We start from the raw sequence: 20,683 nt of genomic DNA, 5'->3' as shown, positions 1-20,683 counted from the left end.
AAAGTATTCTTATCGCTTCATGACATTAAGCTTGAACCACTGACTATTTTCATGATGTCTTTACTACTTCTTTGGACCTTGAATGTGGTAATTTTGTTGCTTTCTATGGGAGATTAAAAAACCTCTCAGATTTGATCAAAAATATCTTAATTTTTGTTCCGAAGATGAACTTCCGAAGAAGGTCTTGCGGGTTTGGACTGACATGAGGGGGAATAATTCATGACATATATATATATTTTTTTTAGGCTGAACTAACCCTTTAATTGTTGTTGTCGTGGAAAATTCTCCATCCTCCACTCTCTCATAAATGTAAATACATAGTAAATTTTATTTCCATATTAATGTAATGCAATAATAACTGATATGATCGACATTAAATTAGCTGCGCTAGGACCGCGCGGCTCAGGGAGAGGAATGTGCGCACTGAGGCTGGAGCTGAATGTGAGTGTGACAGGATGGCAAAGGAAAAGCGCCAGAGTCCTGGAATTAGGATCTGCACCGTTATTCAAAGTCAGATTGCGACTTACAACACACGGACCCCGCAGCGCACCGGAGCCGCAGTCCGTCATGTTTGCTGATACGAGACCGGAACTTTATGACAAATCAAAATGCATTTTTCTATGAAATACTCCGGGAAAAAGTATGGACAACAGCTACTTTGAGGACTCGTAATTGCGCTGCGCTCAAAAGCACAAGAGTAGCAACTTAACTTTCCTCCAGAAAGGCGACAGAGTGACATTTCTGCGCGCCGCTCGTTTGCGCGTCACAATCGAAAAGTGTAACAAAATTCTTCAGTTTCATTTGGGACATGGAGGAAAGAAAATGCATGATGGAATTATGACATGATGGATGTATATTGCACCAGTGACAGGAGTACTGTCATTTTTTAACAGAAGTGAGTGTTGCAGTCTACCGTGGTGATCTATCCATTCAAACTTGGAAAGGAGTAACTTGTCTTTATGATACTTTAAGTTATTATCACCCAGAAAAGATTGTGCCCTGATGTCATGGGCTGACCTGGGACCGCACAGTTGATAGTGTGGGGGACAATGTCGGGACCCTGCGTCCGCATCCCGTTTTGGGTTCGTGTGTTTCTCCTTCTGCTGCTTCATAGAGCCTCTGCGGGCTGTCCGGAGCTCCTTTCCAGCGGCTGCAGCTGCGCGGAGGACCGCGGTAAAGCTCACTCTGTGCCCGGAGCGCGGAGGAAAGTGAGCTGCGGTGGGAAGGAGCTGACTGAAACGCCCGAAGTCAGTCTGCTCCCCAACAGGACCGTCTCTCTGTGAGTATTTCGTTAATTTCCACTCTTTAGCAATACTTTACAGTCTAAATATTTAATGAAAACACAGCTTCTAGGTATAATTATATGTTATATGTGAGTTACATTTGTATAAACAGCACTGATGTTGTGTCACGCAAACCTATGGTTTGTGCAGTAAATTATACCTGAGTTTGAGAGGATGTGGGCCGTTGTTTGAGAATACCATCAAGCTTATAATCGAAATTCTCTAAAAACGTCTCAGAATTTTAGCAAATGAGAATGACTGATGGAACAATGATTTTGTCTCAAAGATAGAGAAGCATGTGCCATTGAACATGGCTTGGAATATACAGTTTATGTCTAGCATCTATTATAAAATCAGTAATTGTAAAGGCAACAGTGGTCTTGAAGATGTAAACTGGTATGACAAGAGTGCTAAAGACAAAGGTTGGACACTTTTTGGTGACTACTGTTCAAGATCTTAATAGACAGCAGCTTTGAACAGCTGTCAAAATGAAACTCTATAGGGGAGTCCAGGGGAAACTGAAAACATTTTTATATTTTACATTACACCATTATATTATTATTTTTTTCACAACTCACTTGTTACTATAAATATATGTGCCATCTTTTGGTATAAGGAAAAATTACACTAACATTAATAGACTTACAATGAGAAAAACTAGATGATAATATCAGATTTTATTCAGGCATTTAGATTATGGTATTCATTATTGGGGGAATTTATAGCCCTTGATAAAGTAAATTAACATTAACTGTAACTGTATCTCAAATAAGAGCACATCTAAAAATAATAAAATAACTGGTGTAATGCTTATATGTTGCTTTGATTCTTTTAAAATCAAAAGCACTACTGATTCTTTGCATATTTTATATGGTTTCATTTTTACAGTTCATTCATACAGCGTGTATTTGTCCAACCTCACAGACGTAATACATTATTATATGGTAACTACTGTACCGAGATTCTGTCTTTATGCGCTGTTACAACTTTTGACCAACTTGTAAGAAAGATATAAATTGAATGAAAAGGCATCAAAACTTTAGATATAAGAAGAAAAGGTAACACTTTTTTTTACAGTGTCATTGTTACACATGTTACATGTATTTACTGTAGTAATAACTATGCATAATTACATGCAATTTACCCTAAACTAAACCCTCATGCTAACTCTTACCCTATAGTAAGTACATGTAGTTAATTAATATTAGGCTACTCAGTACCTAAATGTACACTGTAACACGGAAAACAAAAAATATTCCAATCTGTCATTGGATGTTTAAATTTGTGACTCTATCTGCTCGTTGCTTCGGCATTTATTTTCATTGAGATGAGAGATGAGGTGAGAATTATGAGCTGAGTGAAGTGCTAAAGAGGAGTTTGTTGCAGAACTCAAAACTGAGCCCTGTCATTTTACACATGCCTTCCATCCGAAAGCAAAAGTAATGTGCCTCACTTATCCCCTTCCCCACCAACGACCTACCCTTAGTCCCCAACACACACGTATGCACACGGGCCCTCTAGCCTTAAGCTGACTTGACCTCCCTTTAATGGCCATCCGTCTCCTTCCTTTCTCTGTGCTGTAATATCCCAGTCTGTTCGTAATGGACCATATTCAGGTTGTCTGCGCAGGAAGGAAGCTAAACCCACTCCAAAGTGTGGCTGTAGCTAGTTATGACCTATTGTAATATTACCTGTTAGTCTTGATGACTATTCTAGTCCTTTAGAGTATGTCTGTGGGTGTTTGGGCGCCAGTACGAAACACTTGTCGGACAAAGTATGCACTTAATCCCGGTGTGAGACAAGGGAGATCATTTTAGAGCTGTGTGTATTTGTTTTGGTGAGGAGAGTGCTATTTTTCGTCTGTTTCTTGACACGAACACCCGTGCAGCCGTCCAACATCTTTGGTAGTATCCGCCCTTAAAATTGGTGCGGAAAAGCAGGAATTAAACACTCGTCGTTTCAGAACTCTGCCTTCCCATGATGCCCTTCTGCTCCCCTTCCCAGCAGGAGCAGAATTCGCCTGCACATGGCTGTCGTAAAAACATAAACATTAAAAGCGCTCGAAACGCTGCGAACAAGCCCAGGAGAGGAGTATGCAGGCAGAGGATTGGTCCCCTCGGAGGAGGAGGCCCAGGGTAGCCAGGACTCCATTTAAAGAGGCTAGTGGTTCTGCTTAATAAGTGCTCACATCTGCTCAACACATTGCCTCTGCGAAACCGGAGGAAATGGACTGAAAAAAAGATAGGAAGGGGGCAAAAGTAGGCTGGGTGGCAGACGACGGAGGCGGTTGGAGACAAGCTCTCGTGAGCCTTTGCACCTCTTAACATCGTTTATTTGTTTTCCGAACATGTGGAAAGTGCACCGTGTGGCACTTTTATGAGGCTTTGTGTGTTAGAAGTAAAGTATTCATAGTCTCCTGCCCCCTGAAGGGAAAATGAGCAACGGTTAATGAAAATGCTGCACTCAGCACTAGTTTAGTTGGGTGTTTTTCAAGGTAGTTGATCCAACTGCTTCTCAGGATTGTCTGAATGCAGATGCAGAATGCTGTTGTTTTCGTGGACACGCCTTGTGATCGTTCACAGAGCATCCCAGATGCACTCGTCTGTCTCTTTCTTGCTCATCTCTTCTGCTGCTTTCTAATTCACCAGGAGAAAATGTGGAATGTCTGTATAAAAATAATAGCTCTTGTGGAGGTCAATGATACTAAAACCCCTTTAAGGCAAGTCAGTCCACCAAGTTGCCATCTTGGCTTACACCTGCTTGAATGAGACCAAAATCTTCAAAGCTGCTTGTCAACATTTGCCAATCACCAAAAAAGGTTGATTGGCTCCTTTATTTGAAAGGTGGAACTTCTATTCATACATTGTGCTGACATGGGCTGTGTTCCACTTTGCTTTTTTCTTTGCCCTTCTCTCGCTAACTTCCCTGCAGTGCATTGACTCGGATGTGCGTCATTGTTTATAGTAGGGGCAGGAGTGCCCACTACTGGCGGAACCCATGCAATGGCTTCAATTGCAATATCCTAAGCCCATGATGACTTGGAATCTGCTATGGATCTGATTTATTATTTTAGTTTTTTTCCCCTTTGTTGAATTAGTTTGAAGCACTATTCTATATGCCTATAGGTATGTTGGAGAAAATTACACAAATATCCCCCAATACTTCACATTTTGGATCTCTTAAAAGATTAGTTCATTTTAAAATGAAAATTACCCCATGATTTACTCAACTTCAAGCCATCCTAAGTGTATATGACTTTCTTCTTTCAAAAAAATACAATTGGAGTTATATTAATAATCACCTTGTTTCTCCTAAGCTTTATAATGGCAGTGCACGGAAATCACCTTTTTGAAATTCAAGAAAGTGCGTCCATCGATTATAAACATACTACACACAGCTCCAGGGGATAAATAAAGGCCTTCTGAAGAGAAGTGTTGCATTTGTATAAGAAAAATATCCACATTTAACAAGTTATAAAGTAAAATATCTAACTTCCGCCAGACTGCCTTCCATATTCAATGCAATGCCTCTCGCAGTTCAAAGCACTATGTCCTACGCTTTCCATATTTAACTTACAACTTTTTCGTAAATTGAATACGGAAGGCGGTCTGGCGGAAGCTAGTTATTTTACTTGAGGGTTGAGTAAATCATGGGGTAATTTTCATTTTAATGTGAACTAATCCTTTAAGGCACCCACACACTGCAAGATAATCTGGCCGATTTTGGGCCCAATTCTCCCCTTCTGACAATCCTAGGTAAAGTCCTGATTATCTTGATGGTTCTACAGGTTAGAATGGAAGACAAAAGAATAACACGATGGAAGATGATGGAAGACAGAAGAATAACACAACTTCATCCAAACTTTTTTCTGTTATGTTGTCCGCCATCAGTGTTGCCAGACTTACGATAATTATCGTATTTGTACGATAATTTTGACCTCTGTACGATGTTCGATCAATAATGAAAAAAAAATTCCATAATGTACGATAGTTCATAATTTTGTGACACTTCAAATGATGGTCATTATAATCGGCTTATACTCATTGATCTAGCTGTGGATCCTCTACGTCATGATTGTAAGGAGTACGCGAACGTTGTTAGACATGTCTTCTCATGTTACGTCTTCTCGGCCAATCATTGTGGAGAATGACTCTCTCTCACGAGCACAAGTTAACGTTCCTGCCGCGGCGCTTTTAGGTCAGTTGTTTCCCACTAATGTACGCCTATTGTGGTAATTTGCAGGTCATGTCAAAAAGTTGTTGGTCTAGATAAATAGCTGTATTCTGTACGTTTGACTCGTCAAGTCACCTTTACTTATATCGCGCTTTTTACAATGCAGATTGTGTCAAAGTATCTTTACAGAGATAGAGGGAACATCATTTTGGCTGTACAGCAGCTAAAATAGTGTGGTTGTCCAGCTTAAGTAAGTTCAGTATTGATTCAGTCCATTGTAAAAATCATTAGTTAATTTAGTTCATTTATCTACTGTATACTAAAAACTTGTGTACAATAATTTTCAAAAAGTGACAAAAAGTTTGGCACTTCCCTGAAATACGACCCATAGGAGCGTTTGCTAAAGTTGCGCCCCTTAGTCGTTAATAAAAAAAGAGTTTTGCTAAATGGAAATAGGACAAATGGTGTAAAAAGTCCACACATTGCAATTAAATGAACACGCATTTTGATTGGTAACGACAATCAATGACAATAGACGTAACGACATTGTTATTATTTTTACTCCAGCTAGAGGGTGCATGACTTTAAAACGCAAATATAGGTTGTAATAAGCAGGAATGTTGAAAAACGACCGTTTTTGGAAGACAGTTTGATATTTGGACATTTCCAATCTGGCAACACTGTCCGCCATGTTTGTTACTCTGAAGTCACATTTGACCGTGAGAGATTTTGCAAGATTTCCTGTGTTCACAGTCGCGAATCTGAATGTTTTGCGAATCGAATCTGTTAGTGTGTGGTGTGCTGTCTTATTCACATCGTGGCACTCCACACACTAGGAACAAAATAGTTAAATCTGTGTTTTTTTATCATCATATTTCTCTCACATCTTGAAAATCTGATAAGATTTTAAATCATCTTTTAGGCTATGCAGGCAAATCGGATCTTTTCAGGCAGACTGTCTGCACTATTAATTGCAAGTGATCAAATAAAATTTGCATGTCCAGACGTAACCATCTATCTGCATGGGTTGAAAAATGGAGGTTCATCATCTCCCTCTCTAAATAAGCGAGTCGAGTCGAGTTGCGGTGCGGAACTCTTTGGACATACCATTTGAACACCATATGAATACTTCTAGCATTTCCTTCACCAGTTTTGACATTATCGTTGTTGTGTGTCACTTTAAGACTGATGCAAAATACAGTTAAGAAATTCACATTTCAAACCACCTCCATATGTGGTTTGAATCAGATTTTTTTTAAAATCCAATTTCATGTTTTTTTTTTTTTTTTTTTGCTATCCAGACTTTCAAAAACCCATCTGGATAAAATCTGGATATTGATATAATTCAGATTTTTGCTGTCAGTCTGAACATGGCCTTAGTGTGGGCCAGCCTTTATCTGATACACCCATTTCAGGTCTTGGAGTTTCTTCTGAGCTAATGAGTTGAATCAGGTGTGTTTGATTAGGGAGACATCTAAGGGGCCGCTTAAATTTTAAAACGTTTTAAACGTTTTAAATTTAAAACATTTTATGCATTTTGGTTGTTCATTTACATGACAACGGCTTTTGGGGGCCTTAAATCACAAACTTTTGAAAATATGTTTCAGTGTGCAAGTTTTTGAAAACGATTCCATTATCATCTCCGTGTAAACAACAAAAACGCGTATCTGTGAAAATGATGACGGCATCCACGTACGTTTTTAGTCTACAGGCATGTGCATTTGCCGCATGTGCTCTGTAAAAGATTGCATAAGTGTGCAGGCGTGTAGTCTTTGCATGCATAATACAGCGTTTTCACGGATCCATGTGAACAGGGATCGTTTTGTCATCTATTCAAAGAAAACATTTTTCTGTTTTTTTACATCGTTGTCATGCAAACATATCCTAAAATGTGCTGGGGGGTTTGAGGAACAGAGTTGGGAACCACTAATCTGATCTGTCATTATGACAATTAATGCCTTTTGAATTAAATATGTTACAATAGATTGTGTAATTAAACATCTCTTGGGTTGTTCTTCAGTAATTTTGCAACTTTAAAATGCCACTTGCATAGCATACTAGCTTAGTCTATAACCTACATAAGTCACTTAATGTAATCACAGCAGTCCTTACAGTGTTTCATCAGGCATTACAAACGCAACCTCCAACACTTAAAAAAAAGCTTTCAAAAAGGTTTTTGATGCCATATAAAAGAGCCATTTTGGGTTCCCCAAAGAAGCTTTCAGTGAACAGTTCTCAAAAAAAACAAAAACAAAAAAAAAAACTATTATTTTCTTTGTGTGAAGAACATTTTATCAATCTGAAGAACCGTTTTCCACTATAAAGAACCTTTTGTGTAATGGAAAGTTTCCAAGGTTCTTCATGGAACCATCTATTCCAAAAAAGAAGCTTAAATTTAAGAGTGAAGACAGGCTTGATTGAACGGGTGGACTGAATGAAACTGCCAAATTAAGCCTTACGATTTCATCACATTCATTTTCCTGTGAGTAGTCAGAATCTTCTCCCTTACACAGTCTTTGTCAGTGTGTCAGGCGGAGAAGGGGAATTATGGGTAGTGCAGTAAAATTTTTGGTGGTTTTAGAAGTCGCACAGCAGAATATCCACTGATATCTGAGTACTGTATGTTACAGTTCATATGCATGTCAGTTTCAGAGTAATGTGACACTGAGAATATCATTGTTACAAACGTCTAACTGTAAATAAGTGATAGTGTGAGTTGTATCTGACCAACTCGAAACAGACAGGCCTAAAGAGGTCAGAATGTGATTTCTGGGGTCAGTCATTTTGGTAAAGGTTATCTGTTGGACCAGCTGCAGTCCTGCAACACAACATCTGGCATTCCTCAGCTGATTAGGTTAGATAAGCAGATGGCATCCCTTAATCTGATTGGTGGAGAGGGAAAATGTGGGGGAGTGACCTCAGTAATTACCCCAAATCGTATTCTCCTTCCTTATTGTTCATCCATAGACCTGAATGAATTAGTGAATAGTGGGAGTAGAGATTGCACATTTAAGTCCGAATCATTTTTTTTTCTTTGTTTCTGCTCAACTTCTGACTTCTTTTTTATGTACTTTTGCCATTTTATTGATTTTTGCCTGATATGACAATCTATATTAGATAGAGCATAGCAAATGTTGTCGATTAGGGGTTGCGAACAGTATCAATATATAACATGACCTGGTTTTAAACTTGCCGCCCACCCGAGCCCCACATCTCAATGTGTCGGAGCACGTGCGTTAACCTCCCAGCCACGGCTCCGACTGCTTCTTCTCTTTCCTTACTCCCCACATTTCGCCTCTGCCCTTCTTTCAAATATATTTAAAACTGTAAATCACCTAAAGCACTCTGTTTGGAGCAGGAGAGATGCGGTTTGTTCAGCGAGAGCCTTTCATTGGCTGCTTCTTGTTGTTTGTCAAACAGCTCGACAGAGGATTTGTGGCTACACCTCCATATTAGAGTTTAACTGCTTTGACCTCTGTGGGTAACTGATCGTTTTTTGTGTGTGCGTGTGCGTACTGTTTGATGCCGTTCCACACATCAGCCTTGTCCAGGTTTCCATTACATCCCAAATTGCTCATAAATCCTCTCCACATTAGTGTATACCATTGGCATATACAAGTCATTTGGTGCTACTTTGTGGTATAAAGCCCAATATATTCACCATAAACGGCCATTTTTCCACTTTCTCCCCCTCTCCGCGAAAACGCGCCCTCTCTTTCCTCTTGCTCCACCCCTCTATCATGAGTTCATCCATACACAGTGAGTCTGAACCTAAATATTTAGCTGTCCTGGTAGGAAACTGCCATGCCTAAACTCTTTCCAGATGTGGGGGAGAGCAGTGCGCTGTTTAGAGCTAATTATGTGCGGCTGCACAGTGACTGAGTTGATAGAGGGGGAGGGAGTCCAAGAGAGAGAAAGAAGGGAGAGAGAGGAGGTAAAGAAGTGGAAAGTGTGAAATAGAGGTAGAGATCAAGGAAAGGACAGAAGATGAGAGAATGAGATGAAGTGAAGGGGGTGAAGGAGAGTAATTTTAGTTGAATGTTTGTTTATCTATTGAGTTAGAATGAGATGGGAAAGAGTGAGAGAGTGTAATGAGAGTTGAGTCTGGGTTTTGCTTCATGAAAGTGTTTGAATGTATGTATATACAGTGTCCATATATATATATATATATATATATATATATATATATATATATATATATATATATGTATATATATATATATATATATATATATATATATATATATATATCTGTGTGTATGTATATATATGTGTATGTATATATGTATATATATATATATATATATATATATATATATATATATACTATCGCTCAAAAGTTTGGGATCTGTAAGATTTTGAATGTTTTTAAAAGAAGTTTCGTCTGCTCACCAAGGGTGCATTTACTTAATTAAAAATACAGTAAAAACAGTAATATTGTGAAATATTATTACAATTTAAAATGACTGTTTTCTATCTGAAAACATTTTAAAATGTAATTTATTCTTATATTGGCAAAGCTGAATTTTGTCTTCAGTGTCACATGATCCTTCAGAAATCATTCTAATATATCAATTTGCTGCTCAAGAAACATTTATTGTTTACAATTGTACAAAATATTTGTGTACAATATTTTTTTTCAGGATTCTTTGATGAATAGAAAGTTCAAAAGAACAGTGTTTATTTGAAATCTAATCTTTTGTAACATTATAAATGTCTTTACTGTCACTTTTGATTGATTTAATGCATCCTTGCTGAATAAAAGTATTAATTTCTTTAATTTCTTCTCAAAAAAATAAAAATGATGAAGATCTTACGACCGAAACGTTGCTAATAAAGTGTCTTTTTGATTGTTTTGCAAGTTGATAGTGTGCGGGATTTAATTTTTAGTTTTTTCATATTTTGACTATACCAGTCTTCTTTCCTACGCACCTATCTATCACCTACAGGTGTGCGACGCTAATTATTCACAAAAAAATAAAAATAAAAATTCTTACTGACCCCAAACTTTTGAACGGTAGTGTAAAATGTTACAAAAGCTTTGTATTTCAGATAAATGCTGTTCTTTTGAACTTAAAAATTCATCAAGGAATCCTGAAAAAAAAGTACACAACTGTTTTCAACATTGATAATAATAATAACAAATATTTCTTGAGGAACTAATCGTCATATTAGAATGATTTCTGATTTCTGAAGGATCGTGTGACACTGAAGACTGGAGTAGTGATGCTGAAAATTCAGCTTTGCCAACACAAGAATAAATTACTTTGTAAAATATATTCAAATAGAAAACAGTTATTTTAAATTGTAACAATATTTCACAATATTACTGTTTTTACTGTATTTTTAATTAAATAAATTAAGCCTTGGTGAGCAGACAAAACTTCTTTTAAAAACATTAAAAATCTTACTGATCCCAAACTTTTGAGCGGTAGTATATATATATATATATATATATATATATATATATATATATATATATATATATATATATATATATGCAGTTGTGTCTGTGTGTGCTTGACATAACATCCTCAGACATCATGACCCCTTTCACTATACGTCTGATGCATGTTGCACACAAAAATGGAAGCCAAAATTAGAAGTCTATATCTAATTGGCTGACTTCCGCTGGCGCAAGCTGTTTGAAAATCTGGCCCATAGTTGCATGAACGTGTTAAAAATATCAAATTAAAAAGTAGCCTTATAAAACCATGATAGACTTTGCTATTGTTAATTGTGGTTTTAAGGGGTAGGGCATCCTCATTCTAGAGCGCATTTAATTGGACAAAATTGAGTACATGCCCCTGTGAGCAAGATGAGTCATGGATATTTTTGGTCTGTTTTCCTGGAAGAAAAGGTCTGTTAATTGTGTCTTTTTCTAGTAGTACACTAGCCACAATGCTTGATTTCTATTAAAATTTTCAGTCTTTATCAATAATAAAATAATAAGTGTTTATTTGACAGACCCATGTTGGTTCAATGATAAAGGATGTCTTTTTTTTTTTAGTAACAATGGGCAAAAGTGTTACTGTAGCCTGGTCTCATTGTTATTACATAGGTATTAATATGTAACATTTACAAGTGCAAAACGTAAATTTTTGTACGTTTAAAAGATGCTGAAACGTAAAATGGGTATATATAAAACATTTAAACAAACATTTTTACTACAGAAACGTAAAATATCTACAAATCTTTTATTTCCTAAACATATTTGTATAATTGCCCTTTTACTAGTTTATAGATAAATTTTAGACCCCTTAAACCTACCCCAAACCTAAACATAACCATTTTATAGAGAATATAAAATGTAATAGACAGAAATGTATATGAAAATGACACTTTTAGTAACAGTATAGCATTAAAAAGACATTTTGTGCCACTAATCCCACTCTTATGTCTAAACCTACCCATAACCATTTCTTAAAAATATGTACAGATAAAGAAAAAAACATAACAGACAGACAGACAAGTAAAATCCCAATAATTTATTTATTGCAAAAATGACAGAAGTGGTACCAAAAGTAGTTCAAATGATAATGTGGTGCAGTTGAAGTCCTATCTGGTGATATATAACAGTTTTGAATGAGGTACAGAGCATTTTAGTTATTAGTTAAAATCCCCTATGTGAAGGCACACATTTCTCATTCAAATGCACATCACCCAAAACACTGCAATTTGTGACGCAGCAGGTGAGAGCCAATGAACGCTTGATATCACTGCCTTAAAAACATGTTGTAAAGCTTCCTGGGGCAGCAATTTTTGAATTTGTAATGAGTGTGTGGGATTTGATTTTTGCGGTCGCTGCTGAGAATGGAGAGGAAGTTTCATATTTGGGTCTGTTCCTCGCCAAACGTGTAGACTCTAAAAATTTGGATTACAGTGCACAAATAAAATTGATTACTTTTGTGAATGTGTGAATGTTGCGTTATTGCCGTATTTTATGGTTCTACTGTAAGTCACAGCACAGGACGATACTTAGAAAATGCCTTTTGTGTCCCATGGCAAACAAAATAAATAATATTACATGATAAAAAAAATATGGTTAAACGATTACCGCAATTTTATTCATTTTAAGGGTTTAAAGTGTAGTAATCTTGTTTGACATTATATAATCTTTCTAAATGAGTTTGCAAGAAGTCACAGAACAGAGCGAAATATTATCATTTCATTTTAAGTAGATAAGTAAACTGCATTTAATAAATGCGACTGAAAACGTAATGTCATTGATATGACAATTGAATGCAATAGAATCAAACTATTAAAGGGGTCATGAACTGCATTGATTTATTGTTTTTTATAATGTTTCCTGGGGTGCACTTATAATGTTAATTTGCTTTTTACATCAAATATTGTCATAATTTAGAAATAAAAATTCAAATCCTACCCTGATTTGAACGCTCTGTTTTAAGGGGCATGTCTGCTGTGAGACTTTGTGTAAACACCCACTGCTGTGATTGGCTAACATTTTTCCATTTAAAATAGCTAAGGTATTACATGTGGAACAGTGGAATTCTCTCAAAAACTTTTAGCACGTTTTTACTATTACAGCTCTCAAGGTTAACTAATCGTGTTGTATTACATTTACATTTATGGAAGCATATTTAGATCGTGACATGAAAGTCTATAGTGATGAACAGCCGATCACAGACATGTTGCTGAGCGCATGAAAGCAGTGATCTCGTCATTGCAACCCAATTTCTATGGCAAGCCGTTTTGACTTTTATTCATTCTCAGGATATGAATTCTTGATATCAATAAATCAGTTGTCACTAGTTGAAATGTCAGTTCTTGATATCAAAAATTGAATTGGTACTAGTAAAAATGTTAAATTTTGATATCAATAATTTGATTTTCACCAGTGACAATGTTAGTTTCTGATATCATGAATGTGATTGTTACTAGTAAGAAAGCCATTTTAGATATCTGAAATACATTTTCAGATATCAAAACTGAACATTTTTACTAGTAGCAATTCAATTGTTGATATCAAGAACTGACATTTCAACTAGTGACAATTGAATTCTTGATATCAAAAATTACGATTTTTACTAGTAAGAATTGTATTTCTGATATGTGAAATTGAAATTTCAACTAGTAAGAAATCAGTTCTTGATATCAACAATTGAATTTGAATGGCAGCTTATGGTGACATTTCACTAGTGAAAATACAATTACAGATATCAAGAATTCTAGTGGAAATTCAAATGTCAAGAATTAACATTGTTACTAGTGGAAATGTAATTCCTGATATCAACAACTGAATTATTGATATCAATAATTGAATTGTTGATATCAAGAAGTAACATTGCTACTAGTGGAAATGAAATTCCTGATATCAACAATTGAATTGTGAATATTGTAGCATGTTGATATGTGAATAAAAGTCAAAACGGCTTGCCATAAATTTCTGCACACTAACAAATGCTTTCTTCGTAACTAATAGGGCTGGGTATTGATTTTCTCGATTCGATCCGATTCGATTACTATTCACTTGCTTTTGATTTGATTCGATTACGATTTCGATTCGATTTGATATCAATTATTTTGGATGTAGTATTTCAGTTACAGTACATGGCAAATTTTCTAGAGGAAAAACATCTCTCGACTAATGCTGTAAACTACATGTAAGTCAGTTGGTACTACTATAATAATATTGAAGGTAAAATTAACTTATTTATATACAAACACTTAAATTACACTCAGTGATGTTTTTATTATAGATAAAGTTTAGAATTAAATTATCATATTTCTACTCCAAGTAATTTTTTTGAAATATAAACATTTAAATCATGGCTGTCATAACTGATTTATTCAAACATGCATTAAATATTGAAGAACATTAAAAATTATAATGAATATGTAAGGGAGTATATATTTATCAGAATGCTGCTTTCTAGATTTCACTTTTCTGGCTGACTAATGAGTTTCTGGTCACTGAATATATTTTTCTGTGGTAAATGTTATGTTAAATGTGTTTACAAGCTGTTATATTGACGTCTTTCCGAGGTTGAAACACTGATTGAACGATTACACGAGACATGATACGGATTTCGGTAGGTTGTACTGTATATTTTAACATACCTTCAGATGTTTATTCATGTTTATTTCACACTGTAACTGGTATTAAAGCGGAGGAGAGGATGTTCACATGCGCTCCGTGCTGCCACTTCTCTTTAAATGAGGCGCTAAAACGATCTGTCGCGTCACATTAAACAGCGTCAAAATGGCATTTATTTTTTGAATCTCATAATAAGATGAACGTCATTTGAAATCTGAGACTCTGATTCATATCAAAAGTAACAAAGCACAAAGATTATTGCGATTTATTGGATGGGGGGTGTGTTACATGTTCTGTTCGCTCATCAACTGAAAACAGACTAGACTAATCAATTCTTGGGATTTAAGAATCGATATCAGTTCGTAAAAATGAGAATCGATTAAAATCGGGAAATCAATATTTTTTTACCCAGCCCTAGTAACTAACAGCGCAAACGCATTGTAGCTAAGAGATTCGTTAAATAAAATGGGAGTTTTGGCGCGAATGTTTGATTGACAGCTCTGGCGATTGCAAAGGGAGCGTTCTTTGATTGCTTTCTTTATATATTTAATCGCTGTTTAAATAACAGATTATTTTCATCCTACTAAGAGAAACAATGTGAAGTTGATTATTTAGTCACTGGTTTGATTTACTAACGCAGAGACAAAGAACATCTGACTGTACATGAATCATTACATATCAGATCAGTAGATGTTGATTTCTTCTGCGGAGGCGGCGTTTTACCTATCAATGATAGGCACATTCCAGGAACAGTAGTTCGCTGGGCCTGGTGTCAATAAAAGCTTTTATTGGACTAACAAGGATATTTACAGGATATTCTTATAGTACGATGACCTCTTATATATCAAAAGCTCAAGGAAAAGTTGATTTCTCAATTCATGACCCCTTTAATGCCACGATTTAAATATTCATAAATAAGGATTGGTATACGTTTGTACGTCTATAAAGTTATTATTATATGTTTAAATGCCGTCAATACGCCATTATTGTATGTTTCAGTGTGTATGAAAATGTAAGTAAATGTGCGTGTGGTGGAACAACACTACAGTATATGTAAAAATACACCAAATACTGATGAGATCACATTGGTTATTGACAGTGTTTTTTTTCCTGGCAGTTCGGTCTGCTCATTTCTTTAAATTTAGCTGACGCTAATCTCCCCCACACGGCCAAAGAGTACACGTTGTGTTGATCTCCATCTTTAACCGTAAAACTGTGCTAATGTTTTGACAGTTCCGCACCATATAGAGATTTCTTGACTCAGTGTTGATCCACTGACTCAACAGTCGTAAAATCAATGTTTGTTCAACGTTGTATCAGCATTATCTTGCTCCAGATTTGAGCACTAGCGAGCTTGCGTGTTTTCAATGGCTGTAAGAATGTGGGTGTGAGCTGAACTGGCTGTTGTATATATGCTTGTGAGTGTTTATAAAGCTGTTTTGAGATACCAACGATTCCAACTTCATTGGTGACCTTGATCCGAAGCCCCCCTCAGACAGCTGCAGCGAGTTTGTGTGCATCTGTCCGTCTGTGTCCGACTATGTCTGTTTTTCCAGAACTGACATGATGAACTTTGCAAAACTGGAACTTTATTGTGTTGTGCAATCATAACTCAGCATCCTTATGGATATATGCGCGCGGTTCTCCTCGAGGTCAGAGTGTGACGAGAGGGGAGTGTGTTTTGAGAAACCTTCCTGACAGACATCCGGGGAATTGTGTGGAGGGGCGTCCTCGGAACGCCGGCATTCCAGGAGGGTTTATTTTTGTGGGAAAAGGCGACAAGAGTAGAGGAGGGGAAGGGAGGGGAAAACTGCACGTGTTCTGAGAAGGGGCGGCGGTCCGCAATAAATCAAAAAAGCAAACAAAGACCCAGACACTGGATACCGTGAGCCTAACCCATCACACCTGCCCCTGCCACACACGCTTTGACCTCTGACCCTCCATCCCAAACATCTATGTAATAGTCAGCACTCTTTGTGAGGAAAAACTCTCTCTGTGGAATCATTAAGCAGTTATGTGTGCTGTGTTTATTTGTGTGACTGATTCGGATGGGATTTTGCGGACGAAAAATCCCCCAGCAGTGTCTTGTTCGGCTGAGAAGGAGAGAGAGAGAGATGCTCCTCCCGGCGCACAGCGGGAATCTCTGTTTAGATAGTTTTTCCTTTCACTCTACTTGTTTTAACTGACTCCAAGAATTGTTGAACTAACTCTCTTTCTGTATCTCTCTCTTCCTCCTTCCCTGTCCACAGACTCTCATTCTGATCTCAATTCTTTCTTTAGTCCTCTGTGTACAGTATATCTCTGTCTTCAGCTGTCCCCCTTCTGGTTCACCGTAGTGCCTCTGGCGTGTCTCTCACGGATGTGTCTTATTGTACTGGTCATCTCAGGGACTCGAATCTTTTGAGTCCATTCACCCAAAAAGATTTGTTCAGATTCATTCACTGATTTGTGCAAAATCCTGCCTAAAATGAACAATGCAAAGTTCCAACAATGTTTTGAGAATGTGAATGTGAACAAAAGTGAATGACAGTTCACGTGCCAGTGCTGCATCGTCAGGAAAGTTAAAGCCTTGCCAATTTAAATATTAAAGCGCAAGTCGATGCGAAAAGGAAACTCAAATCATTACTTTTGCGTTGTGTAGAAGTTTTTTTTTTTTTTGTGCGCAAACATCCAAAGAAGGCTGCATTTCAGACAGCGCATGAATAATGGGCAATTTCACACAAAATTATATATATAAAATGTCCATCTCAGTGAGTATCCAAGTTAACAGTCAGTTATGTCTTAAATGAACATAAACAGTCGAGAAAGAAAACGCATATGTATCAGTATATTGGATCCGTGCTATAGCTCTTAAAGTGACAGCAGCCTAATATAACTGCTGCTGTCTGTGTCATTAATGTTAATAAAAAACAAAAGACAGAGAAAATCACACACTACTCTTGACTGAATAACTTTAATAAGGATTAATCTATGTTTAATTTATACAGTAAAATGTAGTGTTATTTTACATTTGATTACTTTATTAAGTTTCTGTCCCGAAAAAACTGTTTATTTAATTTGTTTCTTTGTTCTATTGTATTTATTTGTGCTATTGCTTGTAATTTAATTATTTCTTATTTTATTACTGACTGTTTACTTGTCTTTAATAATGTTTTACATTTATATTAGTCTGGCCAGTAGTTTTTTAGCTGTGGTCCCTAAATCGGAATCGAGAATAGTGAATTTCCATTACATTAAACATTCATTACATTTCATGGCAAGTTAAAAATATCCTGAACTAAATGTTTTGTTTGTTCATTTTGGTCATAAACAAGATGTTCTACCCTTGTGACCCACTTAAGTATGACTTAATTTCATCTTTATATGTAATATCATATACTTCTATTGTCTTTGAAATATGGTTACAGTGTACTTCCGAATAGTGATCAGCATTTTTGGTAAATTAAAATAAGTTTTAATGTAATTTCTATAGAAACTTGCATGTCATATATTTAAGTACATTTGTATTTACAGATTTGTAATGAAGTTTAGTACATTTAAAATAAGTAATAATTCGAATGTATTATTTAATAACACTCTGCAGTTAAACTTATATGTACTTTATATGAGCTTTAATTTTTGTCAACACATCAACACATGACCAAAGATTATTAGAACATAATAATTTAAAATGAAATTTCAAGTAAATTTTTTTGTTGCTTCAGTTGTAGTGGACATGAAAAAAAAAAAAAAATCTAATAAAAAATTAGTTTTCACAAATCTTGTTTTTTAGACTCATTTATACATTAAGGAAGAGCAAATATCAAGTTGATAAAATAGTTTTTGCCCAAAGGAAAAAATTCAGGCCTGAAAGGGTTAAATCCGTTGTAATAGTTAATATTAAAGGAATATTCCATATTATTAACACATTGTTCTAAGTAGCAATCCATATGTCTGTCCACACTGAATGTGAAATTAGTTTTTGACATACAGTTATGAGGAGCTTCACTAATGAGACTTTATTGTGATCTGGGCAGAAACAGAAAACAGTTGTGACCAAAATGTCTCTTTTTTCTGTTGGTAGGTGCCGTCGATAGAGTTTGTTGTATTTAACCTAAAATATTTCTTCAGTACACTCTTTTTTCTCTTACATTACTTGTTCACTCTAAATGAAAACAACACACAACAGAGCAACAATTGTTTGTTGTCCTCCACTTGACCAGTGGCCTGTACATAATCATAACCAAAAGTCCAGGTCCTTCCCGTTTACAATGAGCTCGTCCAGCATCCAAACCAACCTCGTCTTGTTATCTGGGTCAAACCATGAACACGCACTAACACACAAACTCCACACAGACCAGTTCCCAGGAGAACTGTTTTTTCTTCTGCAATGACTGTGATGGTGGCCTTGCATGGTTAACATTGTTTAGAAATGATTGCACATTCCAAAGATAGCAATTAACATTCACTATACTACTGAAGTAGTAAGTAGCATTTCAGAAAGCGTGTCTTTCAACGGATCCATGCACGTTGCTCTATTTACAAAAGCACACTGTCTTTTTATGGTTACTTGTTGTGATATTTTCTATTCTGCGGTGGCTTGTATAGACTGTATTTATGCACATATGTATTTTTTGTTATAGTGAGTGTGTGTCTGTGTGTACGAGAAGGGCGTTCATGGCCACAGTTCCCAAAAATAGTGCATCATCTTCTTCTCCATAATTAGAGAGCGTTTATAAAACCCAGATTTTAATTTTAGGCTATGGAAAAGCCCAACATATGCACACAAACAGACACACACATACATGCACCCGCTTGCTCGCTCTCTTTAACACACACACACAAGCACACACACACACGTGTCCCAAACACAGTCTATAATTTTGAAATAAGCTGCAGCTTGTGGACTGCTGGGTTTTCTGGCCTTCAAGGTCACTTTTTATCACACACTCACAAACAGATATTTAACGTCTTAGTTTTGTCTGCGATTCCCAGCAGCACTGAAAGTGAAGATCGTTCTGCCTGTTTTATGGTATGCTTATTATTCATTTAACAATATATTTTGGATATTGTTTTGGAAGTTGTGATCATTTTATATATATATATATATATATATATATATATATATATTTTAGCGCTTCAATTCAAATGAAGCAGCAGCACAGCGCGCACGTGAACTGATCATCTTTTCCTCTTTACTACTAGTTACAGCACAAAACAAACATGAATGAACATCAGAAGGTTAGATACAGTACAATTTACCAAAATCCATTTCATGTAATTGCTCTGTCAGTGTTTCATTTGCAGAAAGATGTCAATAAGACAGCTTGTAAACAATGTCACATTGCATTTACCTCAGAAATAAAATTAAAAACTTGTTAGCTAGAAAAATGAAATCTAGAGATGAGCATTTTGCTAAAAATATATATAATATTGCATATTCATTGTATTTTTACTTAACCTGTTCTTCAATATTAAATGTAATTTTGAATAAATCTGTCATGTTTTAATGACAGCCATCATTTAAAAGTCATTAAAATGTCTTATTATAACATTATTATACACACACACACACACACACCACACACACACACACACACACACACACACACACACACACACACATATATATGAACAATATCACACTCGTAGCCGTGCGATATGGCTTTATATTAGCACGGCTGTGATTCTGCCATAGGTAATAACAGTGTGCTGATATACATCTATATTACATTGCTACGAGTGTGATATTGAATTTATTCAACAGCTCGACGGCATGAGTGTGTAAATAAATAAGAAACAACAACGGATTGTCTTTAAAAACCCTTTTTTGTGAGGAACTACTTCCTTCCGTCATGGATTCAAATCTCAAGTTGACAGTTTAACCCGAGCCTCTGTTACTAACTCTAAAACATCAATTTAAAACTAGTAACGAAGGAACGTTGAGTCGCTTCATTGAAACTCATTGTAATATGTAGAGTAGAGTATTATGAGAGAGAGAGATCGACTAAGCGAGTGCATTACCTGCATTTAGCTGATATTCTTCAAGTAAAAAATAACCACAAAATCAGTTTGAATGTCTGCTGAGGAAAGTGATATCTTTGACTTTGTCCTTTTAATATTTAAGACATTCCCATATTCCCTTAAGCCAAATATATTAGCACTGGAACAAGTGGTCCCACTTTAT

The 20,683-nt window shown here is 36.1% G+C and overlaps 1 protein-coding gene across 1 annotated transcript in view; it reads left to right on the top strand.

Annotated features, from left to right (window-relative positions):
• The first annotated feature begins 462 nt into the window (after positions 1 to 462).
• The window catches only part of adgra2 (adhesion G protein-coupled receptor A2), a 107,486-nt gene continuing 87,265 nt past the window's right edge, over positions 463 to 20,683 (top strand). The window contains exon 1 of the mRNA XM_067395260.1: positions 463 to 1,279. Coding sequence (XP_067251361.1) covers positions 1,050 to 1,279 — 230 coding nt within the window. The 5' untranslated portion in view covers positions 463 to 1,049. The remainder of the gene's footprint in view (positions 1,280 to 20,683) is intronic.

This window comes from Chanodichthys erythropterus, chromosome 9 (assembly GCF_024489055.1).
Source record: "Chanodichthys erythropterus isolate Z2021 chromosome 9, ASM2448905v1, whole genome shotgun sequence".
NCBI lineage: Eukaryota > Metazoa > Chordata > Actinopteri > Cypriniformes > Xenocyprididae > Chanodichthys > Chanodichthys erythropterus.
This window is presented reverse-complemented; position numbering and strand designations above follow the sequence as displayed.